General features: G+C 43.2%; 1 protein-coding gene across 1 annotated transcript in view; it reads right to left on the bottom strand.

Moving 5' to 3' along the window:
* Positions 1–27,337, bottom strand: part of ELP4 (elongator acetyltransferase complex subunit 4) — a 291,372-nt gene that overhangs the window by 92,205 nt on the left and 171,830 nt on the right. Inside the window, exon 9 of the mRNA XM_066583239.1 lies at positions 14,115–14,221. Coding sequence (XP_066439336.1) covers positions 14,115–14,221 — 107 coding nt within the window. The remainder of the gene's footprint in view (positions 1–14,114; positions 14,222–27,337) is intronic.

Genomic DNA, 27,337 nt, shown 5'->3' with positions numbered 1-27,337 from the left:
AAAATGGGGTCCCACAGCGTTTTATGGCATTTTTACACTTGTGGAGCCGTCCGTGACCCAGCGTAGTGCCGCGTTTGGCGTGGGAATTGTTCTCACACACGGTCATGCGCAATGCCAAGCGACCACACATATTCACGTGGCCTATACACAGTAGAATTGTAGAATTTACACGCCCATAGAGAAAAATGGCCTCTATCTCGCGTATATACACATAACAGAATAGAACGTATATATACGTAATAGAACCTGCTGTGTTCTTTTTTGCGCTCGCGTATTACATAATTCTGACACACTAAATAGTAACCTAACATAGGCCTAAAAAAAGACAATGTCCATCCATCCAGTTCAACCTATCCCCCCGCCCCCTCATGTTGATCCAGAGAAAGGCAAAAAAACTCCAATGAGGCAGAAGCCTATTACCCCACCCTGGGGGAAGAAAAATCCTTTCCGACTTCATACTGGCAGATCGGAACTGCGTAAGGCGATGTAATTGATTGCCTGCGTGTTTCTGTGTATCACATGGTCGTGCAGAGCCTGTAATATGTGATACCGTCATGTGAGCCGGGCCTAAGAAACATTTATTTTTTTATTGTCACTAGGTACTATATATGGTCATGTTATTCATAAGGCAACATGTGGAGCTCTTTGCACTTATGTGGTGGGTCTACTGACAATTTTTGTATCCAGACTTTTTGGTTAGATCTCTGCCACAATTGCTATTGGCATAAAAAGCCGTTTCTTAAAATGCCAAGGGACCTTAAATAAACAAAATACAGAAGCTGATCCATAAATCTTTAATTGACTTCCATTATAACACTGCTATACGGCTTCCCGAACAGCATTACCCAAGACGAGGCAAATGTCCATTTGGCTTGTATGTTAATCAAAGTCCCCATGATGTTGTTTATTGGCCAAGTATCCCATCTCCTTCTATATTGATGCCCTTGGAATGAAAATCCCCAGTGCTGAGAAACATATATGTAATAATGTTGCTATAAAGATTTAAATATGCAGGTTTTTAATACTGAAGATGATCTGATTTCTTCTTTGTACACCTAGGATAATGTTGAGAAAACCCATCTTTTCAGCCGGTTACTGAAACAGAAGCTTCCATAAAAAATTAATGACTCTTTCTTTTTTCTTCAAGAAAATTAAGGGACCTACTATAACAACTCCGCCACCAAGGCTATGGGAATGTTATTTTTAGAGGCGGGATGATGCAGACAAAGCAGAAACGGTCCAAGAGCAGATTAAAATTCCAGCATTTAGGTTTCTTTTTCTAACAATTCTTTACCGGTCTCGGGAAAAAAAAATTGGTTTGTGTTTTTTTGGAAAGATTATACCCATACCTGTGCTGGGAAGAGGTGACCCATGCTTAATTTATTATGCCTTGTTGCTGCTCTAAAGTAAAAGGGCAATGCAGTCCTAAAAATATAAATTGACATTTTATACAGCAGTTTGGAAACAAAAAGGTAAAAAATATCTTCTTGTCTTCTCAGTGCAAAGAATCCCCGACAGATAAAAGTCATAGGCAAAAACATGGATGTGACTATTACAGTTGTCCAAACAAATTTAAAACGGGCACCGATGGATCACATTCTTTTAACCCTAAGACTTTACAATATCACATGAATACACATACCGAGTTTCCCCGATAATAAAACCTACCCCAGTAATAAGCCCTACTCTTGTTTTGGCTTAAAATATAAGCCCTCCTCCGAAAATAAGCCCTAGCTAACCTGCATTAAAAAAAAAAATCAATACTCACCTGGTACGCAGGGTCCCGATGTCTCGCGATGGTCTCCGACAAGCTGTTGTGTCCTCTGCTCTGACATCTCAGTTTCTTTCTGGTGACGGGGCTTTGAATTGCCCGCCTCCAGCAAAGCGAGCGCTGTGATTGGATTGAGCGCCAGCCAATCACAGCTGGTGCTCAATCATTTACAGCCACTCAGTGAATGACATCACTGAATGGCTGTGATTGGCTCATCGAGCGCCGGCTGCGATTGGCTGGTGCTCCATTCAATCCCAGCGCTCGCTTTGATGAAGGTAGAGTATTCAAAGCCCCGTCACCAGAAAGAAGCTGAGATATCAGAGCAGAGGACACTGCAGCTTGCTGCAGTGCCGCCGGAGACCATCGTGAGGCATCAGGACGCCGCGGACCAGGTGAGTATAAGCCCCCCTCCCGAAAATAAGACACTGTGCCTCTTTAGGGGCAAAAAATAATATAAGACAGTGTCTTATTTTTTGGGAAACACGGTATTATTCTCTTTTTTCTTCTTTGACATCCTCCTAGTCCACTCTCCTCTCTCTTAGTTAAGGTTGTTCTTGCTCCCTGGCCTTGATGTCTTCCAACTATGGTTCTCCCTGCACAGGCAAGACCTTAAAGGGGTTGTCCCACTTCTAGCTGTTTTGCTGCAGGAAGCATATAACTCTGCTCATTGCGTGGCCCAGGTTGGTACTGCAGGGTGAGTACTATTGAAGTGAATGGGACTCAGCTTGCAGTACCAACCCAGGCCACTGCGCAATGTATGGAGCTGTCTGCCTCCTGCAGCAAAACAGCTAGAAGTGAGACAATTCCTTTAGCATGAATACCTTGAAGCATGAATGCTAACACAATGTCAACACAATTCTGCCCTTGGTGTCAAAGCAGTTTTTTGACAGTCTCCATTGACCAAACCCAACATTTTTGATGAAGGACAAACTGCACTGCAAACACCATGCCAAACAGTGACCTCTGTCATATGGGAAATAACAAACCTGAAACACAATTGCGCTCATATCCAAGGAATAGACAAGCTCTGCTCAAACTAGCATCATGGTTTCTATGTTACCTGTTTTAACAGGTTTGAAAGCTACACAGTGAAGATTGGTCTAAAAAAACAGTACTCTCAGAAAAAGAAGCCAAAAATGCACCATCTGATAAACTGCAGGGCAGGCTTGATCACCATTAAACCCTGGTAGAATGCAGAGCGCCAAATTGCAGTATGAGCAAGCTAAATGTTCAGTGCTGACTAGTATACAGCTCATATTGCAATCTGGCTCTTTGCATTCTACATGGGTCTAATGGTGATTGGACCTGCCCTGAAGTTTATCACATGGTGCATTTTTGGCTTCTTTTTCTGTGAGTTATGTCTTTGTACATTTTTTCTCTCACCTCTGTGATTTTAATTTAGTTAATAGAGAGATAGCGTAGGTTCTGAAGGATGTGTGGTAGCCTTGTCGTGGCCCGTCAGCTTATGTGTCTTGGCCAAAACGCAGACTAACACCCGCATTTATCAGTGTGGTTTTTTTATGCAGTTTGCTATAGATGCTGAGGGAGCCCTGGATGTCATGCCAGAGTGGCGCACTGTGGTGATACAGGGCAATCCACTGCTTTGTCAGTAGGGGTTGTAATTCTGTATGGTGTGTCGCACTTATCTATGGCTGACTTGCCTTGGAATCAATTCACATGTGCAGACTATGTTTGTTAGCAGTCACCCCTCCCCTAATGTGGACTGGGTTGAGCTGGGTGGCTGTATACTTGTCAGCACTGAACATTTAGCTTGCTCATATTGCAATCTGGCTCTCTGCATTCTACCAGGGTCTAATGGTGATTGAGCCTGCTCTGCAGTTTATCAGATGGCGCATTTTTGGCTTCTTTTTCTGTGAGTTATGTCGTTGTACATTTTTTCTCTCACCTCTGTGATTATAAAAAGCTAATACTCTGATGCGACCTGTTGGCAAGTGTCAACTAAGAAGAAGAGAGGAGTCAAGGAGACCAAGAGTTAATGTGTTTCCAGGTTCACAGACATTTTGCATCAGGCAGTTGGGTAAATACGAAACAATTGTGGTGACCAAAGCACACAAAGGGTGCAGGGAAGGAACGTGGTACAAAAAAGCCATCATAGTAGCATAGTATGTTAGGCTGGAAAAAGAAAAGACATGTCCTTTTAGTCCAGCCTATTATCCGCAAAAGTGTTGATCCAGAGGAAGGCAAAAACAAAAAAGTGATTGTTAAAATAAATGTAAAGATCATCATGAAATTGGCAAATATCAGTACTATAATTTTTATCAATTTAATGGTGATCTTGACTAGAGATGAGCGAGCACGCTCAGTAAGGGCAGTTACTCGAGCGAGCCTCGCTCATCTCGAGTAACTGCCTTCTCCTCAGAGCATGCTTGGTGGGAGGGGGGGGGGGGGGCGTGGGGAGAGAGAGAGAGATCTCTCTCACTCCCCCCTCCCTCTCCCCCGGCGCATGCTCAGAGGAGGAGGCAGTTACTTGAGATGAGCAAGGCTCTATAAATATCAACATACACAAATCTAAAAAGGTAAACTGGAAGGTTAGTACAATGAAATAATGAGCATTATTACATGAACATCACTCTAGAGAAAACTGGGAATTCACATGTAATATAACTTAAGAATAAACAGTTAAATGCTTTCATCAGAGTGAGAATTAAATAGCAACACATAACATGACCCCTAATTAAAGAATCTAATGGGCGGCTCGAACTCCAGAAAAGTGCAGGGAAAAAACCACTGGAAAATAAACAAGCAGACTTGGCCCAAGGGAAAGTCAACAAGATGGCGGTTAGCAGCCCATTTGGAAAAAACAGCAGAGCTGCCTGGGGCTTCCTCTATCATTCAGACATGTCCCTGTCACTAAAGCATCACATGGGTACAAATCAGAAAAACATATATATTAAAACCTATTACTTAAGGCAATAACAAAAAAATACAGTTGCAATAGCATGAAATGTAATTTCAATAAAATGGTATATATTTTTGCTTACATTCATTGTACTATCTATAACATGTACACATAGACTCACATTAGGTGAAATATTATAGAACACAATTTTGCCATAAAAAACATAATGACAAGGTAAAATAAACACAACCGCAATACGTAATAATCTCTCTTCAGGAAATTGATCCATGTGATCAGGTCTTGATTCTGGCAACGGAATATTTGTTATAGAGAACGTCCACAGATATTGAAAACAAACACAAGAGGCTCTATGTATGCATTCCTCATCTACCAATGCCCTCCATGAAGAAAAGCCTCCAAACATATCTGTTAGGAATTTAAAGATTATGGGAACCTTTGCGCATAAAAAAATCAATACACACATCCTATTAAGTCCCTGCATAAATAAAAAGCGCTTATCTGTTTTTTTGCATTCAGTTTTCCTTCTCATGTATTTGGAAAGCCTTATACTTGGTCTGGCTGATTAACTGATCTCTCTCATAAACTAGCAAAAGCTCAGTTTCCCTCCCCTCTTTCATAGCTGTGTATAGCAGAACCACACCCACTCAATACTACACAGCTGTGCCTTAATCTATCTGAGTGGGAAAGTTGCTAACATTACTGTGACCAGAGTAATGGGTGCTAACATGGGAGGAGGAGGCCTCTCTGAAGGTCAAGCCTCTCATCTCTCTTGGAAAAGGGGCACATGTATTTTGCTCTACTGTCCCAGAGTGGTAACCATTCAGTTATTTCATACAACATGTCAATAAATATGTGCATCCTTAATTCATTAGAATTTTTTGTTTTCTCAAATTTTAAAGTCACTCTCACATGGGTGTATTGTCATTGCGTGTGTGCAATCCTCCTACTGCGACACCAATAGTCCATTGATTTGTACTGGGCTGCTCATACCAGCTTGCTCTATTACACGCACATACATGCCAAGATGGGGATTGGCAGAACACAGTAAGTATGCACCTCATCGCGTACTTGCTTGGTGCCCGCGTGCGAGACATTTGTGCACAGCATGCCAGCTCACATGGTTGTGTAAACCCAACCGAAGTGTAATTTGTCATATCCTATTACAATTAGTCAAACATAGGCAAGGCTGGGAGTGCTAAGAGGTATCATAACGACACAGTCCGCTGCACAACCCTGTGACAAGCCTACTTGTACTCTGGCCGTCTTAGTCTAGTACATTTTAGAGAAAAGATCCGATCACCAACTTGTATAAATTGTCGCATAGCAAATTTTTCAAAAGTACAAAGACCAATGTAAACTCGGCTTTGGGTGTTTGCTCTGTACACAGTTTCTCAAGCGGATGAATGAGCTCTTACGGCAATGTTTCAGCAGAGTACTGTTTATCATATCATTTAGCTGGGAAATCTCTAACATATTTGACATACTTGGAGAAGTTACCTAATCAGAGAAGTTTTAGCATGTGTCTGGTCATGTAGCCATCTTTTAGTCAATCATCAGAAAATCAAAGGCAAATTGGCATGACTCAACCCAAACTTTAATACCGCATGATTGTGTCGTGTAAGCTTGTTTTGTGCGAGGGCTGCTGTGGTTTTAGCAAAGAGATTAACGACCGGACCTAAGCTGGCCTACAAACCTTGCCCTGCTGATGCCTCAAGCCCTTTGAAGTCTGACCACCATACCTGGCATAACTACAGTGGGAACTAGACTGGTGTCACATCTAATCAAGTTGCCTGCCTCAGCAGTACTAACTCTGGGCTTTACTAATTGGCCCAATTGCGGATTATACCTTTTTTGCTACAAGATTCAAGACAATAATTTAGTCAAATGATGGTTTTTATCTTCTTCTAATTAAGATTCCGAAAGGGGGAAGAAATAGGATTAGACAGCTGAACTTCACTATAACTTTTTAAAAAGATTTCTTTTCTTCTCTATCAAGCCGCCACGTGTACAGAAAGTATATATCCATTTTCCTGTCTTCATCCTGAAATGGAATATTCATGGAGGACTCATTCTGCCTCACTTAAAGTGGTACTTTGACACTAAAACTCAATGCTATAATCACAGGATTTAAACCACAAATATATGTAGTGGGAATACCTCTTTAAGTCAGCCATAGACATAGTGGGTACAGTTGAGTGAACATGCTCGTTCGAGCTTGATGCTCGTTCGAATATTAGCATACTAATACTCCCCTCACCGCATTACCACTTGCTGCTGTGACGTGCCAGCGTGCGCACGTCGAGAGAGCGAGAGAGAAAAAAAGCTTGGCACCCGGCGGGTCAAATACAAAAATGCTCGAGTCCCCCATTGACTTCAATGGGGTTCGTTACTCGGATAGAGCTCTCGAATATTACGGAAAGCTCGACTCGAATAACGCGGACCTGAGCATTTTGGTACACGCTCATCTCTAATAGTGGGCAAAGTTATTATCAGGCTGTCTACGGTGACAAACGTAATTGGTCCAAAAAATTGTCAGGACACGCTAACCCTAAAAAAATTAAAATTTAGACAAAATTTGAAATCCTAATTATTTTTTGCCAGGTTTACTTATATTTTCATGTGTAGAACTTTTTAATAACATAACATGACCAAATGATTGTATCTATGGCCACCATGCTAGTTACCAAATGATTGTACATCTAACAGCTCCTTCCATATCTACCCCCCTCATTAACATAGCCATCTGGCTCGCCCCAAATGGCTGTTATTTCTATGAAGGGTTAGAGACAAGTAGCTACCAGACACATATGATGTGCCTTATCCAATGCGTCTAAACCTTGATTCTCCATAGAGTGAGAAATTGGATTCCCTATCGACAATAAATTAAGTAACAGCTTTGGCCAGCTTTAGACATGAAAAGCCTTCATCATAATTACGAATATTGTATTCTATATGAAAATTTATGAAATCTTGACTGAAAACAAAAAAAAAACCCCGCACACACAAAGGAACTTGAAACAAGATCACTATCAAAGCCAACATTTTTCAATGGGACGTTCTTTATGAAGGCACAGCAGAGACATTCCTATGGCACTGTATTGACGTGGTGGCTATGGTGACAGCGAACCATTCAAATAGACAAGATGAGGCTGCAATTAAAATCTTTCTGTTGGGCGTACATGGCCTTTTTTCTTTTTAGTAAACTGTTGGCGTCATCCTCCTCCTCAAGAAGGTTTCCATTCGGCTTCTACTTTTTCACATAATGTCCAAGGCCTTGTAAACACAAATATTCTTAAAAATATGGAGCGTTTTGTACGAACTATGCATAATCGCTTCACATGTGAATTTGGCTTAAGCCCAATGTATAGAAAATAAATCCGAAAGGAACGTTGTAGGGTTGTTGTTTTCAACTTTATGATCATGAGAGAACCCATGAAAAAGTATTCAACTCAAGGGAACCCCTACGTCCATTACCACCTAAAAGTATTGCAGAGCATCTTCGAATAGGTTGACATTAGTGCAAAAGTGACAGTTGACGTTGGCAATCTCCTGAGATACCTCTGACCAAGTTCCAAGGAGTAAAATTGTTCTAAGGTATCTTGGTTGAAAAACACTGGTGTGCGCTTGCATAATGTACGTCCGCTAATCCAGTATGCATAATTTTACTCTGGCATGGTTGCTCCAAATCGAAAAACGTGGATTGAAACACTTTACAATGTGACTAGTTGATGGGTCCAGTGCCATCTCCTATTTGAAGTACCAGAAGGGGGAGAGCTGGACATAATGCATCCATCTGGGGAAGCTTTACACTCTCTCCAGACGTATGTGAATCCAGCATAAGCAATGGTAGTCAAAAGATCATTTTCATTCATTTGAGATGTCTAACACAAAAAGAAAAAGTTGGTCACTTAGTCATCTGGACTGAGAATTGATTTATGGGCTCCATCATCAATAGGGACAATCCAACTGATATAATTGAGCAACTGGATTGAGCAATAGGACAGATCCCATCAGAAGAAACTACAAAACATCCTCTTGTACCAAGGAAACCAACAAATGACAATTGAGTGTTGTGACATTAGGGTAGTAAACTAGTATTTGCAATATTTTAGGGTAGGTTATCAACAAGTGACCCTAGTAGACCACAGACGATCACTTCCTCTGATCTGTGCAGCTGGCGTCACACTATATGCTTATTTCCATAATTCATTCATCTTATTTCACCCAAAACCTGTAACCTAATTTTTTGTTCTGGGTAGAAAATATTACTTAGCGAAGATGGATTTTGAGGTGGACTCTACTAAAGTCCATTTATTTCAGAGCTTGCTACAGAGTGATGGATAAAGAGGAGAAGGCAACTAATAAGCAGCAACTGTTCAGACTTTGGTCAAATATGTTTAGGCTTTTCAATTTAATATGCCAATGTGACTGGGGGAGAACTGGACCATGAAGAACTTGGTCTTCAGACATTTATGAAATTTTGGAAAATCAGTGTGGGCCGATTACTTACCCAAGTTTTAACAGTTTATGTGCCACTACACGACAGCTGAAGACTATGCAAATACTTTGCTTAAAGGTGGTCATACACCTTAGATAATTATGCTACTGACACCCCTACATGCACCTCTGTTGGGGGCTTATCTTCTTTGAGAACCAAAGGATCAGGCATGCCTAAATCCTAAATGTAGACTCTTCTTTTCCCCAAGATCCACCATTGGGAAGAGGCTAGTCAGAGGGTATACTGGTATACTGAATCACTACCAAAGGCCACTTGAAGGGTAGTAAGTAAGGATTTGGCGCTCACTAGAAGGATACTGGAGAGTGTAGTAGATGAGTGGTCTTGATTCCCAGGTGAAGATGAATATTCATAGGTGCTGTAAACAATCTCATAAGAGAGAGCAGCTAGAGGGAAACTCCAGTCATGGCATGAAGGAGGAAAACATAAATGGAATAAAAGGGAAAAAAAACCTCAGTGCTCGCACCGTAGAATAAATAAAAATGGAATGTACTGAAAAGACTGAAGTTATGTCACTTACTTCCAGGAGGCGCCTTTAGGGTAGGCGCCTCCTAATCCAAATAGGCGTATCAGAAATGGCACCGATCAACAATGATGAACAGGTTCCACGATTTTAATAAAATAAAATAATATATAATACACAACGCGTTTCGGCCGCACGGCCTTTTTCAAGTGTCCAAAGGCCACTTGAAGGGATATTACCATTTGAAACATTTTGGAGAGAGTCATATGCATAAATGGTGTCCTCCGAGTTATATACTCCAAACAGGAGTCAACATACATCAAGGCCTTCCTTATATATGGGGTTAGGAGGGGGGCAGAAATGGCTACACAATGCACCATTAGTACTTTGTGCATAGAGGATACATTTCTATGTCCAGATGATTGCGGGCTACACAGAGCCATACATATTAGGCTGTGTTCACATCCCAATGGGATCTTCAGCTGAAGATATATATGTTGGGAGGCTTTCCAGACTTTTACCACCAATGAAATACTATGAAGAATCTCAAAAACGGTGTGAAAGGAGCTGAAGATGGCTTTCAATCAAACAATCACTTGGCCACCAGTTATCTTCGCTACCGAGCGCGCACTTTTATCATACACGATAGAGGTGCTCCTATACACATTAGGTTGCTGGCGGACTCCTCTGAAACCAGCAGGTTGGTCCAACTTTTGTCCAACATACAGTGGCCAACTCATGTTTTATCCACGCTGTTGAGTCAGTGTGTCAGGAATTTGACCCTAAGGGTGGATTCAGACGAACGTATATCGGCTGGGTTTCAACGCCCAGCCGAAATACGTCGTCTCTCTCTGCAGGGGGGGAGCCTGGAAGAGCCGGGAGCAGTGCTCTGAGCTCCCGCCCCCTCTCCGCCCCTCTGCACTATTTGCAATGGGGAGAGGCGGGGCGGGGGTGGGGCTAATTCTCGACACGTAGCCACACCCCCATCCCACCTCCTTTCATTGCAAATAGTGCAGAGGGGCGGAGAGGAGGCAGAGAGGGGGCGGGACGTCAGTTCCTGCTCCTGGCTTTTCCATCCTTCCCCCTCTGCAGATGAGGACACCGTATATCGGCTCGGCGTGAAAACCCAGCCGATATACGGTCGTCTGAATCCACCCTAATAGTTCTATAACTATTCCACATGCGTGTATAAACTGTGAGAAACCAATACCTCATATTTTTAGCATCTACAAGTACCTTTTCTTTTCAAGTTTGTTATGAAACCGGAACCAAGAATAAGCATACATCTAAAAAAAAAATTCAGGAATGGGTTTGATGGGCTTCTGTCTCCATTTTCTTGAAGATTTTACCCGAATACGGTAATCCAATAAATCACAAAATTTAACTCTTAATCTCTTCTGTAATCCAAATTAAAAAGCAAATGTTTAGTTAGTTGTTACATTTTTTTTTTACATGATTGCTCTATGTCTAGACCTAGACAATTGAGGGGCGCAGTGCAAGAATAATAAATCCCCGACCAGAAGTATCATTTCATCAGCAACGTACCCTTCCGCCACCTATGAACGCATTCTGTAACTGTAGTGAGTTTGGATATGCCGATTCTGCCCTACTCTTGTCTTCACATCTAGTGCTTCCACTGAGGCACATTGGTTCAGTGCAAGATTGGCATATCCCAACCTGAGGGAAAGTAGTGTCTTCCACTGTGGCGGATGTTGATATGGCCGAGCATTGGGAAAATTAGGTCATTAAGATGAAAAGAACATGCAAAGACAACACAAAAATGGGTCCGAAACAACTGAAGACTTGTCAGAACAAAAGGCGAGGCATACAGAAGTGATTCGAACAAGGAGGTACTAAAGACGACTCATAAAAATGTATATTAGTGCTGCTGAATGCCCGACTCTGTAAATGGTTGATGAGTAACAAGCTCATAATCCCCAACTTCTATTGTATTAAAAATCTGAAGACTTAGGCCTCATGTCCACGGGGAAAATCAGATCCGCTGCAGATTCTCCATGGAGAATCTGCAGCGGGTCCCTCCTGCCCCGCGGACATGAGCGCCGAAAATAGCAATTTAAAAGTATTTACCTATCCGGCGCGGGCGGGGAATGTCAGCTGTTCCTCACGGCCGGATCTTCATTTTCGGCCGGCGGATGAATTCCTGACGCCGGCGGCACGTCGTCGACGTGCCGCGCGCATGCGCCGGGCACATCCGCCGAGCCGGAGCAAGGAAGATGCGGCCGTGAGGAACAGCTGACATTCCCCGCCCGCGCCGGATAGGTAAATACTTTAAATTCCTATTTTAGGTCTCCCGCGGATCCGGACGGCTTCCATAGGCTTCAATAGAAGCCCGCGGGAGCCGTCCCCGCGGGAGACCCGCACGAAAATGGAGCATGGTCCAGATTTTTCCATGCTCCATTTTTTTTTAAATCCCTTTTATTGACGATCCGCGGGTATTTATCTACCCGCGGGTGGTCAATGCATCCCTATGGGATGCGGATCCGCATGCGGGAGATCCGCTGCGGATCTTAAATCCTATTTTCCCCGTGGACATGAGCCCTTAAGATACACTAAAGCCCCCTGAACACGGGCGGAAATTCTGCAGCGGGATTTTCAGCAGAATTTCCGCCCGTGCAATCCTATGCACGCAGCCATGCACACAAATTGTGGCATGTTCTATTTCTGTGCGGGTCTCTGCGCATGCGCCGGCTGGGCGGCAGCCAGCAAATCACAGAGCCGGAGCCGCGGGAGCAGGTAAGAGTCGAACTGGTCCCTGCAGGGGCACAGGTCGGATCCCGCTGCGAGAATTCTCGCAGGGGATTCAACCCGGCCATCTGCAAGCGGCCTAAAGCTGATCCTCATGCCTCTCCACTTCCGCCGGTGCCCACTCCCCTGCTGTAGTGATGTCACCTTCGACAGGGACATTTGACAACTGCAACCAATAACCGACTCACTTTTTCATTGATTAGCTGCAGTGGTCATGTCTTGTTGTCGGGACATCATTGCTGCTGTGGAAGTGGTGGGGGTCTGGGCACCAGCGGGACGGGAGCAGCAGGGAAGCAAGGTGAGATAAGTACGACAACTTTTCTACAATTTTTTTGAACAAGTTGCAAAACAAATTAAAACATTTGAGTCTGGATAACCCTTCTACGCTTTGTTGGACATCCTTATTTACAGAGCCAAGGAAGCCTTAAGTCTCTATGTCCGCCTTTGATTTGTTAATGATCTGGTAACATTTACATAGTAGGATAAAATAAAGTAGAAAATCCAAAAATAACAAAAACATCCACAAATTCCTCAGTTGACCTTGATAAAACATTGGTCCGTAAGAAATTGCGACCTTCGTTTCAATTGCTTTTAAGTAGCTTCTAAGGGAGTGTCTCACGTATAGGACCATCCAGCACTCCTACTGAGATGACCTGCTCCAAAGACAAGCTGCTTCATTAACTATTAACCACTCCTAATAATATCAGATAATTAAACGCCCTGACAAGCAGTGCTTAGGAGGCCGGCATCATGATTTGTCAATGGTAAGCACTTTCCTGACTGATTTATAGCACCGTCCCACTTGCAAGTGTGAAGAATAAGAAATTGAAAGAGAACCCTTAAGTTGTCCCTTGGAAGTGGCCAGTTAAAGACAAAGCAGGGTCAAGCAGGGGCCAAAATAGTCACTTATGGATGAAGTCAAAGAGGCCGAAACCATGCCAGCCTTCATTGCCAATCATTTGGTGGTGGCCTAAAATATGCTAATTTATTGGTGACAATTCTCTTTTTTATGGTTTAAGGGAGTTAAGGACAAGTGGATTGCTTAAGACCTTTTCATCTCAAAGAAGATTAGGGGCACACTGGATTGTGGGATGGGGTGGGAGGTCATGTAATGGCTTTGTTTGGAGGATAAGCCACACTGCACCTATAAACTTCAAAAAGAAAAGCTTGTACCTTAGAAATAAAGCAGATTTTTTTGGGGGGAGGGGGGGTTGTGGTTGTGTCGTCATGAATGGGAAAAACGGATAATTTCAATAAAAAATGGAGAAAAAAAAACCATGAATCGGTTGGAATATTTTTTTTCCCCTTCACGTTTGCACCCATCAAGAGATAATTGGCAAGAGCATAAATATATAAGGCTCCATAGTTAGTCCCATCTCATCAAATTAGAGCAAGTAATTAATCATTAGACAGCATTATATTGAATTAAGTCTCTGGCCTAGTTTCCTTGCATGTTTTAAAGACTTTATTGTGTTTTCTCTAATTTGAGATATCACGTGTCATTATATATTCGCCGAGGCTGGAGATGAGAAACAGTTAAGACGTTGTGCATAATTAGGAGTTTGTGTGCTCAGGCAGATGGTAACAACCTAAAATATTGACATGATACACTTTACTTTTTTTTTACTTCAATTTTTCCAATTTGGGAAGCGCTACAAAAAACCCCCAAAAAGTCAAAGAGAAAAAAAACCACATAAAACCAAAACAAAATTCTTACCTCAATGCTGAACATTTTTCTCTTTAACTTAAAAGCCAGGTCCTTGGTGTCTGACGCATCAGAAATCAAACTGTTAAGTCGAGGAATCTTGTGAACGAGAAATAAACCTTGGAGAGAAGAAAAAAAAAAAAAAACGGGACAAAATTAGAGAAAAAAAAAAAAAAAAAACTCTTCCCGTCTTCGAATGAATAAATTAGAGTCTTAAAAGGCAATCTTGGTATATTTGAACACATTCACTTGCTTTCCCTATTTAGACTGAAGCTTGCTACTGAGACCACTCAAGCAAGCTGGGTGATTATGCTCAAGTAATGAAGCAGAATAAGATGGAGGAATCCTTGTGCAAGGCACACTAATTGCACTTGGGTACGGATGCACAGATGTAAAGAGGGATCTTAAGACTTGTCAAAGCTACGGCAGATTTGTGTGCGATTTTCTGCTTGTATTTACAGTAAGCAAATACGGCTATCGCCTTCCAAGCTGCCCACGGCTCTGTGGAGTGATCTTTATTTTATTAACTGCACCAGTAAGCAGCCAACACAACGTGGTCTTATGGGTTACTGATAACCAGTGAAGTTCTAACGAAGGCTATTTAATTTTACAGCTTGCTGTTCGGCTTTATCTGGTGTGAGAACGGTTATTTTTAGCCGGTAAATGGTCGAAAAGAAGACTGCCCCCCCACCCCCCAACCTCAAATTTTTTTGATTTTTTTTTTTCCTAAGCAAGAAAGTGTATGTCTGATGTTCTGTTCCTGTATACAAGGTTTCAAATGCCATAGGTAGACTGCCAGGCTGGCATTCTGTCAGCGGAAATTTATGCTGATCCCTTCTGACAAGGACGCTGGATAGCTTTTTTTTTTTTTGTGCTGCCGAAAATAATTTCTTAAACAACCCAGGGGTAATATTCAACGGCTGATCACTACGAAACGGCACTGTAATTATTAGCCACCGCTTTGTTTTGATTTTTTTTTAAAGTTTTTTTTTAAAAATTAGACCATTTGATGTAAATTGTAGATGGAGAAAAAGTAGCAATTTTTGGGAGTAAAGTAAAACAAAAAAGTGATAAAAAGTACCAAATCTGTACATGAAGGTCAAGTAGTTACATAAAGTCTGCATTTTTCAAATGTTCTATAAGCACTCTCGGAGAGGTGACTTAACTAGTTTGAGTCCGAATGAAGTTGCTTATGTTTGAAGCTCGTCGTTTTCGCTAATTGTGGGAAGAATAGCTAAAGACTTTTTTTTGTTTTGAACCGAAACACGAAAAACTGATCTAATTTTGAGCCTGCAGCCAGAAGTCTAGAAGGGAATCTGATTCTCACCAAGGTTACCATGGGACTACAGTATTCGTAACCATGATAATGGCAGTAATTTATGCAGACTGCGAGCACCGCCCTGAATTACAACCGTTTGCCATTCAGTTCTTTCAACATTCACGATGGACACAAGTTAACCCTTCTGAAAACTTTTTTCTTTTTTTTTGAAATCAGGAAATGTAATTCATGTTATGAGTTGCGCTTCTATACTTGTAGGCTACGGTAAGGTAACTTCAGAAGTAGATATTATACACTATAGGTTTTTAATTAGTCACTTTATATTCTAGCTATGCACTAAGTTTGCTTTATTCTAAAAACTTTGCAATAGTGACATTGCTGCAAAGCGTGAACATCCATTTCATAGAGGATAGATTCTGCTATTTCATAGACAGTGGTCTTTCTGATAAGGTTCAGTGATATGGCAGCCATTAAAAAAACTGAAGGGATTGTCACACAGCTTTCCCAAACTCCTGAATGACAAGTCTTATGGCCATAAGTGGAATCCGCTTGCGGAGGCCTGCAGCGGATTCCAGCTGTGAGCCCGGCTATGACCCGGCCTACGTCGGCGAATGGTACTCACATAGGCGGTCATGTGCAGTAGACCTTTATTTGCTTATATTCCCCGCGTCGCCGCTTAGCGATAAAGTGGATACCAACAACGGGTTTATCCATGCCCATAGAGAACTATGAGCTCTATGTCGCGGATCTCTGCAGTAGAATAGAACATGCTGCGTTCTATTTTCCGTGAGCGGATTAAGCAATATCGATACGCTAATATGAGTGCAACTGTGTAATTCGTCGCAGAATCCGACGGTCGTGTAAGATCAACCTAATGATAATATACAACGAATGGCCACTTCATTAGAGACTTTCGCCTTTTCACAACTAGAGCTTCCCTGGAAATTAGACCCGTGACCCCGGAGCGCAGCACAGAATCAACAGAGCAAGTTTTCCGTGGATCAATTTCAGTGTGAATCCACGTTAGATGGGTAAATCCATTGATCTGAGCGACTTCCAATGAGAAATGGTCATCGGTGCTAGACTACCGGGACCAGGATTTCCTACACGGCCAACCTTGTGGGGTCTTCTGGTGCAGCGGTGTGAAGAGTATACTAAGCATGGGGCGATCAAGAAAAAACATCCAGTGAAAGGGGATCCTGAAGGCATAAACTTCTCAACAAAATGGGTGAGAGCCGATTCTGATGACCAGGAGGTGCACAAAGCAACTTGCAACAGAATACAGCGTTGGCGCTCCAACTAACATGTGCGAATGCAGCAACTCATCGTTCCTTAACACAGATGGTCCAAAACAGCAGACCACCAGATCCAGCGCCATTGATGTCTAAGAGAGATAGAAAGTCGAGACTCCAGTGGGCAAAAGAGTGCAAAAATTAGATCATTTAGCAGTGGAAAACCATCACGTGGTCAGATGAGTCTACATTTCTGTTGCACGATGTTGATGGGAAGGTCAAAATTTGGCATAAGCAGCATGGATCGATGACCCCTTCCTGTCAGGTGATCACAGCATGTTAGTATCCCAGAAGCTTCCTGTCCATATGGGTCAATATTCGTGCAGAACGATTTTAACACTTGTGGAATCTATGCCATGATATACTGCTGAGGGTCTGAAGGCCAAAGGAGGTCCGGAGCGCTACTAGATGGGTGTCGATAATTAGGTGGCCATTCAGTGAATAAAACATAATGTTCTCAGTAACTTACAATAAAGGGAATATTATTTCTCACAATATATGGCTTCGTTGATGCAGACCCTCTTTTTAGAAAAGGAAGTGAAAGCTGACTGAATAATGCCATCATCATTTTCAAAACAGTGGTGTGCAGCACACCACTATGCGGTGGAGCTAGCACAACTCTATACATAGCAAACGAACCGAAAAGGAGAGTCAGCAATCCAGTGCCACTTCAATCCCACTCTTTTTATTGCACAAGTGCAGATGTGAGGTTTCAGCTGAGCATAGCCATCATCGAGCATCAACTAAATAGGGACTGAGCTTGCAGTACCATTCTAAACCACTACATGGTGTAGAGAGCTGTGATTGGCGGAAGTGCCAGGAATCATATCCCCACTGATCCGATACGGATGACTTATCCCGAGGAAAAGTCGTCATCAATAATATAATCTCGAATAACCCCTTTAAAATGGAAGTCATGATGGAATTGCTGTCACCTACTTTGTAATGGCTCCCCACTGACTTCTAATGGCCATTGTCATAGAAACCTGATAGAAAAATACATTTTCACAATCTTGGGCTACCGACACAACTGCCGTATGTACGAGTTGCGCCAGAGAGATCTGGTCACAACACACATCATCCGATTCATGGATAGCCTGCTCCTTCACATTCATTTGCATGTCCGAATTCGCGTCAGTGATACAGACAAGAATAGGACATGCAATGAATTTTTTTGCACAGTCCATGTCTGCGTGAAAAAACTCGGTAGTGTGTGAAACCTCACCGGAGAATATGGGGCCATACGCTCTCCGTGTATCGCCTATTTTTTTTAACGTACGACACAAGGATAGAACAACACTAGTGCATGGAAGGTCTGAAAGGGAGCAGCGGGTCAGCGTCCGTTCTCATTCCTCTTCCTTAGTCGACAACTAAGGAAGCTTTTCTATTTAGGACTGTGGAAAAACTGGATGTAAGCCCCTGTTGAAACTATAATGGCCGCCTTATTAATTGTCAACTGGTTTCCCTAAAGTTACATTTAACCCTTTCCAATCCAGTTTGTATTCTGGTTTTCCTAGGGGGCTTACTCTTTTTCTGCTGTTATACAATGACGCTATCTGCTAGCGAAAGCCAATACTGCATGAGGTGACACGTTGGATAGGCTCCGACAGTAGAGAGGCTGGCAATATACAGTAAGAGAACACCGACGGACGTCTTCCAACATCGGAGCTGTACAGCCTTAAATCATAATGTCTTCAGACGTCAGACAGTGGATTGGAAAGGGTTAAAGTAACTAAGGCTCCATTCACAACCGTGTTGTGGCTTCTGTTTAAAATGGAACTCATGACACAATGCCAGACCCTTTGTAAAGCCGAAACCGCTAGTGCCCAACGGACTCCTGTGACTTACAATGTAGTCCATTGGAGTCCCATCATGGTAGCAGTTATTCTGATGAAAAGTAGGACTATTCTTTCCATCCAATCTGGCAGCATTTTAAATAAAGACGTTAAAGGGGTTTCTCGGGCATTTACTATTGATGAACCTATCCTCAAGAACGATCACCAAAAGTTAATCAATGCGGAGAGCTCAATCAGCGCCACGACACAGCGTTCGAGTGGAAGCAGATCGCTCTGGCCCCTGTATAGTGGCCGGTGCTGGTAACTGCAGGCACAGCTCTCATGGATTTCAACGGGAGGTCTGCCTGCAATTACCAGCGCCGGCCACAACACATGTCGGAGCGATCTGCTTTCACTCTGTATACGGTGTTCTGACATCTATGGCGGATGCTCGAACAACTGATTGACATGTAGACCCCAGACGATCAACTATTGATGACTAGAGATGAGCGAGCACCCGAATGCTCGGGTCCGCGTTATTCGAGTCGAGCTTTTCGGAAAATTCTAGAGCTCTACTCAAGTAACGAACCCCATTGACTACAATGGGAGACTCGAGCATTTTTGTGTGTGGGATGCCGGGTCCCGAGCTATTTTTTTTCTCTCTCTCTCTCTCTCGAACATGATGTGATGCTCGTTCGAGTAACGAGCACCATCGAGTACGCTAAAACTCGAACGAGCATCGAGCTCGGCAGAGTACGTTCGCTCAACTCTCTTGATGACCTATCCCGAGAAAAGGTCATAAATAGTATTTTCTCGAAAACCCCTTAAAGGGGGAAAGGCTCCTTAAAAAGGCTGAGGGGACTGAAGCAGAAAAATATTATACGGTTCTCCAAATTTTCCGTTTCTCAGGCAGATTTACAGGAAGGCAACTTGTAAGGAGGATACTGCCGAATGTTACATCAGTAAAATGCCATCTTTTTCTCTCTCGCTTCCCTCGCCATCCATCAGGCATCCTCATTTATGAACTGGGAATGCCAAATCTGGAAACTGGCAAAGAGTCAAATTTCTGCAGCCTCCACAATACACAAAATAAAGGAGTCGCTGGTAGACATATTGTATTTTGTTCGGGGACTGAAAGCTCTGTAGACCACTGAAATAACAAATAAAAACATTCTGGAGAGCGGCCACATGTCTGTCACCGGAGAGGCCATATTAATTCATTTTACGTGGGAAGCAGAGAATGTTAAGAATATTCAAGTCGACACAGCTCTGCTTCTGTGAGTCTGTAGCAGCGCACTACAGAAGAAAACAGCTGAAACACAAAAATGGATGAAAATGAATATTGTAAGAAGCAAATATAAAAATCTAAGTAAATATAAAAACCCCATTAGCATCAGTCTCCCATATAAAACCTATTTATAATGAATACGGGGCAATTTTTTATGAAACGCATGTTGATAACATTACGGAATGCTCTACACTCTACAACTGGAACATAGTATGTTGGGCCAAATGAAGACAATGTCCATCAAGTTCACCCGTCACCCCCCCACCTCCCAACTTCTTTGTTGATCCAGAGGAAGGCAAAAATTCCCCAACGAGGCAGAAGCCAATTTAGCTCATTTGGAGGAAAGAAATGCCTTCCCGACTTCATAATGGCAGTCAGAATAATCCCTGGATCAACGTTTGAGTTCCTACCTACCTCCAAGACCCGGATCAACCACCCTGCTGGTTATTTAATGGCTATACCTTGTAATATCATAGCGCTCTAGAAAGGCATCTAGTCCCCTCTTAAACTCCTCTATGGATTTTGTCATCACAACTTCCTGGGGGAAAGAGTTCCACAGTCTCACTGCTCTTACAGTAAAGAACCCCCTCCTGTGTTGGTAATGAAACCTGCTTTCTTCTAGATGTAGAGGATGCCCTCTCGTTACTATCGCTGTCCTGGGTATAAACAGATCATGGGAGAGATCCTTGTATTGTCCCCTCATGTATTTATGCATAGTTATTTGGTCGCCCCTTAGCCGTCTTTTTTCCAGGGTAAATAATCCCAATTTGGATAGCCTCTCTGGGTATTCCAGTCCCGTCATTCTGTTTATTAGTTTAGTTGCCCTTCTTTGGACCCCTCAAGCGCGGCAACCTCTTTCCTGAGCACCGGTGACCAGAACTGTGCGCAGTATTCCATGTGAGGCCTGACAAGTGCCTTATATAGTGGGAGGATAATGGTCTCGTCCTTCGCCCCCATACCTCTTTTAATGCATCCCAAGACTTTATTAGCTTTTGCAGCAGCTGATTGGCATTGATTTCTCCAGTTAAGTCTACAATCCACTAATACCCCCAGGACTTTTTCCATATAACTTTTCCTAAACAGTACCTCATTTAGTGTATATTGGCGACATCCAAACTGTAGCCACTAGACTTAAAGTGAACCTGTCACCTCATTCATGCTGCCTGAACCCGGACAGATACGCCCATTCGGGCCATGTACGTTTTAGGCCGTATTTATGTTGCCAAGAAAATAGCACACGTTTCGTGCTTCATGCAAATGCACAGAAGTTACTTGATTTTCTGAGCCAGTGGGCTAATTTTACACAAGCGTCTTTCCTCTCGCTCTAATGGGAAAATATAAGCAGGTCCTACTTTTGTACAATTCATGAGTTACAATGTGTCTTGAATGGGGTGTTTGTCTGCGATGCGAATCGAGCCAGAGAATTTCAGGTGCAACTTGTTATCAATCGTGAAAATGCAGTCTTATTCTGAAATGCCGCTGCGTTGCAGAAAAAAACCAAACATACTTAGAAGTTTGACTCAGAGCTCACCTGCGATGGAACTAGGAGTCAAAGAGGCGTGTGAAGTTGGGACTCCCCACCCATGTCGAGACTGACCGCTCCTCTGCTGGTTTGTATATTAGGAGAGAGCTTTCACTCTTTAATGCTGTGTGTAGGGGAGCCTGGCGCGGCTCGCCTATGTGACTCAGAGCTCTCGTAAGAACATTACAAGTATGTGCCGAATGGGCATATCTATCCCAGGGTTATGCCGCCCAAGGCTCAAGCAGCATCAACCTGGTAACAGGTTCCCTTTAACCCTTTCCAATCCACTGTCTGACCTCTGAAGACATTATGATTTAAGGCTGTACAGCTCCTATGTTGGAAGACGCCCATCGGGGTTCTCTTACTATATATTGCCAGCCTCTCTGCTGTCGGAGCCTATCCATCGTATCACCTCATGCAGTACTGGCTTTAGCCAGCATATAGCGCTGTTGTATAACAGCAGAAAAAGAGTAATAGAATTGGGAGGGATTGCATTTTTGCTATATTGGGATCTATGATCCCTCAGGTACTCTAAGACTGGGGTCACATCTGAGCTGGAACCTCCGTACTCTGGTCCCGTCGCATATCCGGCACAAAACACCAGAAGAAAAAGCGCTGCATGCAGTGCTGTGTCTTCCAGTAAAATGCTGGACAGCTGAACGAAAACCGAACGGACCTCACTATTTCCAATGAGGTCCATTTGGCATGGTTTGGTTTTGTCATAAGACAGACTCATTAAGCCAGGGGATTCTGCTTTCCTTATCCTCGAAAGGAACAAATCTATAGGCCAGAGTGGACCAAGGGGCCAAGGTGCCCTGAAACACGTTCATAAGTTTTAAGAAAGTATCATCAGAAGAATTTCACAATGCCTGCCATACTTTTCATGGAAGCTGAGTCCTATGAGATGTCAATTCTCTGGTTGGTTCCTTGAACTGTCTGTAGGCGTTTCCATTGATATCCAGATCTTAGAGCACCCACCTGTTTAAAGTGAACGAGCTGTTGTACCTACTGGACCACCACTAAAGGTGAGCACATCAGCCGTTACCTTGCTGCCATCACTTGTTTAAGAAGATCCTACCCTTTGTGGGCTTTTGCTTGTTTCTTTATCTCCGGTTAACCCACCGATTACTACAGCCTCCAGGCGTACAGACCCTTCCTCAGAGTAAAGGGAGTAGCAGAAGAACTACAGAAAGAGCCCAACTTCTGTATATGCTATACATATAAGGGTTTCGGTGATAGTTGTCCACTTTAAACACGGGACCCAACAGGGTACTGAGCAGGAAATCGCTCAGTAGTCGCTTTGTTTTAGCTCACTTAAACTAAGCAACTAGTGAGCGAGTTCTGGCTCAGTATGAACAGGCAGTCGTTCATCTTTAAGTGACTGCCTATTCATACTGAATGGATGTGGGTGTCCACAAGAAATCTCCAGCGGGCTCGTCCTCCGTTCATTGAATGACTAATCGCTCCTGGAATGATAAGTCTTGGGATGACTTCTAGGAGCTTATGTGACCAACAGTTGCCCCGTGTAAAGCCACCCTAACTGTCCTGACCTATCTAGGCCTCCAGGCATACAACAGAGCCACAATGAAATGTTCAACCTTTTACTCCGCTTGCCCTTATCCCACAAAGGTAAGATGCAGAAAGCAAGTCATGCTTGCATATTGCGTGAATTTGTGATCGATGTGAAAACTAATACTCATAAAATAGCCACTCAAACAAAAAAAAAATCTATACAGTTTTAACCCCCTTCCTGCTGCAGCCCTTTATTTATTTACTTTTAATCACATTTTCTTTCTCCTTCTCACTTTCAAAAAAATCATAACTTTTAAAAATTCTTCCAGTGACATAGCTACAGGAGGGCTTATGCTTTTGCGGGAAGAGTTGTGTTTTTCAGTGGTATTTTTAAAGTACCATATAATGTATTAAAAACATAAAAAGATTTCTAAGTGGGGCAAAAGAAAACAAAAACGCAATCGCACCATCTGGGGGTGGCTGTTTCTTTTTACGACCCTCACGGTGCAGTAAAATAATAGGGTTTTTGTTATTCTGCAGGTCAGTACGATTACGGTGATACCAAATTCATGTAGTTTTTTTTAAAGGGGTTGTCCCGCGAAACAAAGTTGGGGTATACACTTCTGTATGGCCATATTAATGCACTTTGTAATGTACATCGTGCATTAATTATGAGCCATACAGAAGTTATTCACTTACCTGCTCCGTTGCTGGCGTCCCCGTCTCCATGGTGCCGTCTAATTTCAGCGTCTAATCGCCCGATTAGACGTGCTTGCGCAGTCCGGTCTTCTCCGTGTTGAATGGGGCTGCTCGTGCTGGAGAGCCGCTCCTCGTAGCTCCGCCCCGTCACGTGTGCCGATTCCAGCCAATCAGGAGGCTGGAATCGGCAATGGACCGCACAGAAGACCTGCGGTCCACCGAGGGTGAAGATCCCGGCGGCCATCTTCGCAAGGTAAGTAAGAAGTCACCGGAGCGCGGGGATTCGGGTAAGTACTACCCGCTTTTTTTTTCAACACCTGCATCGGGTTTGTCTCGCGCCGAACGGGGGGGCTATTGAAAAAAAAAAATACCTCATCTCTACATATAACTTCTTGATCACTTTTTACTCATTTTTTTTTTTCGAGGAGATGGGGGAAACAAAAAAAAAAAGCACAATTCTGGCATTGCATTCCGATGGCGATCACTGTGCTGGGTTAATAAGGTGATATTTTAATACTGTGGACTTTTATAGAAGCAGTCATACCACTTTATTTTTATTATTTAATGTGACAACTGGGAAAAGTTTTTTTTTTTACTTTCAATATTTCTGATAATTATACCATAAAAAACAACAACTTTATTTAACTTATTTTCACATTCTTTAGTTCCCATAGAGAAGTTCCACTTGTGATCACTTGATCACTCGTATTATGTACCTGGCATAGGCACATCTTGATAGATGATTGTTCATGGCAGCCCTTGGGGCTTTCAGAAGGGCCCTGGCTGCCATGACCCCCAGACAGTCTCTGTGATCTTATCGCAGCGGGGCAGTTTGGGACCCTGCGACTGCTGATCAAGACATTTAAATGCCACTGTCAGAATTGATGATGACATTTAAGTGGTTAATGGCCGCGATCAATGGCGGACACCCGCCGTGTATGCAGTGGGGCTCACAAGCCCGCTCCATACACAAACACCAAACATGCATGCTGTATATTCATGGTGCGTGCCTAGAAGGGGTGAAAGGGGTCTTTTGGAACTACAAAACTTATGCACTATCCTTGAAGGTGTCGGGGTGCTCAATTAAATATGCATGAGCTGCTCTTAGCTGTAATACCAATGACAACCACTGCTAAAAGTACAGAGGGTGTGACTATGAACAAACAATAAGGGGAAGCGGAAGTCGCTAAAGCACCACTTCCCCTTTAAGTCATTTGATCATCGGTGGTGTTGAGTAGAGATGAGCGAGTATACTCGCTAAAGGCAATTGCTCGAGCGAGCATTGCCCTTAGCGAGTACCTGCCCACTAGAGACAAAGGGTTCGGGTGCCGGCGGCGGGCAGGGAGATGCGGGGGAGAGCGGGGCAGAACGGAGGGGAGATCTCTCTCTCCCCTCCGCTCCCTCCTGCTGACTGCCGCTACTCACCGCTCCCCCGCCGCCGGCACCCCAAACTTTCGTCTCGAGCGGGCAGGTACTCGCTAAAGGCAATGCTCGCTTGAGCAATTGCCTTTAGCGAGTATACTAGCTGATCTCTAGTGTTGAGAGATGGACCCCCATGGATCGGATATTGATGGCCCATACTAAGATGCCCTTCAATTTCGCAGTCCTGAAGAATGCCTTTAAAAATAATATTTTAAGATTATACGTTCCCATAATCATTTAATAAATTCTAAAAAATATTGGTCTTACAATTACAATTTGAACCAGGATTATAACATGGGAACGGTAATCCGCAGAGACACCTCCATTATAAGGAATAAGTATTTCAGTTTGCCAGTACAGTTAATCTAAGGTCAACTGTAGTTATCACTATTCCTGATCAGTATACTTGGTAAAGAGCACATAGGAGCAGGAGACTTGACACCTCGCTGGCCACTACCCTCTTCGGCTTGAACTTCTCTGTCATTTTTCTTTTAGTAGATGTATAAATAATTGAGTATGAGCAGCTATATTAAATGTTTTCCCCAATCTCTGACTACCGAGCTTCCCAGTTTAAAACTATTGATTTCATGACAACTTCGACTGGCTGGTCAGATGACTGCCAAGCCTCTTCAGCCTATGAATTCCCCAAAGCCTGCCTATTGAGATGTACATCTGCTTGAGACGGGCCTTGCTAATCTGACTTGACAACATGCAAGGAAATTCCGTGTTCCCTTTTTGGTGCTTTAATGCACTTTACTTAAGGGGTGGGGGACATTTCTAAAGATTAACAAGCAGGAAATGTGGACAAGATTTATTCTAGAAGCCTATGGGGTATGATAGGAGAAATCCATTCATGGGGCCTGCAGTCTTCTAGGCTCCTGGCAAGACGTTCTTCACCCTAATAATAATACAAAATCATGACCCCAATTGTTTGTTTATTAGGTTTAGGACAAATTATACCAGGCACTATTGAATGCCTGTCTTGGCCTAGCTTCACACTGGAGCCACTTTACATTATACTTAAATGAGGTTTTCTAGACTTTTTTTTAATTGATGACCTATCCTCAGGATTGCTGATCAGCTGGAGTTTGGTGCTTGGGACCCCGACCGTTCAACTCTTCTGGCGCCCACTGTCACCAGCAAACACACAGATTAGGCACAGCTAGGACATTTAGGCAGGCACAGCTCTGATGTTAATGGGAGCCGTGTCTGCAATTACCAGAATAGGTATAGGAGTGATCTGCTTCCACTTTGAACACTTTGCCGAAACAGCGAACACCGGGAACAGCTGATTGGTTGAGGTTTCGAGAAGTGGATTCCAGTTGATCGGCTATTGATGACCTATAAACTATATTTACACTTTGTCTTCAATATCATTCTATCAGTGGATTCTTCAACCTTTTTACTATATCCCTCACAGGGAAAGGATAGTAATGTGATTAACAGAGCCATACAAATCCCCTCCCTCCCAACTGTGCTGGAAGTATTTGCTTTTTTTCTTCCTGTGGAAACAGCAAATATTCCCATTGTTACCGCGATTAATTTTTGTCTTGACTATTGTAACTCACAACTAACTGACGTGTGCCTTACTAATCTCTCCAATCTACTCTGGAGTAGCCAAGCATATCTTTTTGTCCAACTGCTACACCATTGCCTCCACCCTGTGCCAATCAACTTATGACTCACCCATAAAGCTCTACACAGTGGTGTACCGCCCTACAGCTCTTCCATCTTCTCTGTCTACCACCCTACCGATGCTCTCGGTTCTGCTAATGTCTTCAGACTAAGGGTGCTTTTAGATGGAACGATTACCGTTCAAAAGAACGAAAAGTGAAGGAGAATCATTCAGTCTGAACGCGAGCCAATGACTGAACGATGAATGAGAATCATCGCTGGCTCGTTCACTTGTCGTTCCGATTCAACGCTGATCACATAGCGAATGTACAACACTGAACGATACTGAACGATTCTGGTTGAATGAGCCAACGATGAATCTGCCCATCTAAACAGGCTGCACCAGAGTGAACGACCTGATGATGACGTTACCACCTCGTTTGCTTGTGAAACCGACAATCGTGCCATCTAAAAGACGCCTTATATGATTCATAATCTGAGTCTCACACTCCTGTCTCCAAGACTTTCCTCAAGCTGCCCAGTTCTCTGGAATGCATTACCCTGGGCAATCAGGTTAATCCCCAATATCCAGAGCTTTAAGCATGCTCTAAAGCATCTCTTTTGGGAGGTGTATCCCATTCCATTGGCGAATATATGCGCCAAAATAGAACATGCTGTAAGGCTTATGTGTGTGGCGCAATTGAAAGTCTATTGGGAGATTGGTACTGTGCGGAAAAACTCTACGCAGCATAGGCTCGTGTGAGACAACCCTAAATCGAGTAGGAGCGAACAATCAGCTCATCACTTTCTGACATTTATGTTCTGCTGATAG

This window comes from Eleutherodactylus coqui, chromosome 11 (assembly GCF_035609145.1).
Source record: "Eleutherodactylus coqui strain aEleCoq1 chromosome 11, aEleCoq1.hap1, whole genome shotgun sequence".
NCBI lineage: Eukaryota > Metazoa > Chordata > Amphibia > Anura > Eleutherodactylidae > Eleutherodactylus > Eleutherodactylus coqui.
This window is presented reverse-complemented; position numbering and strand designations above follow the sequence as displayed.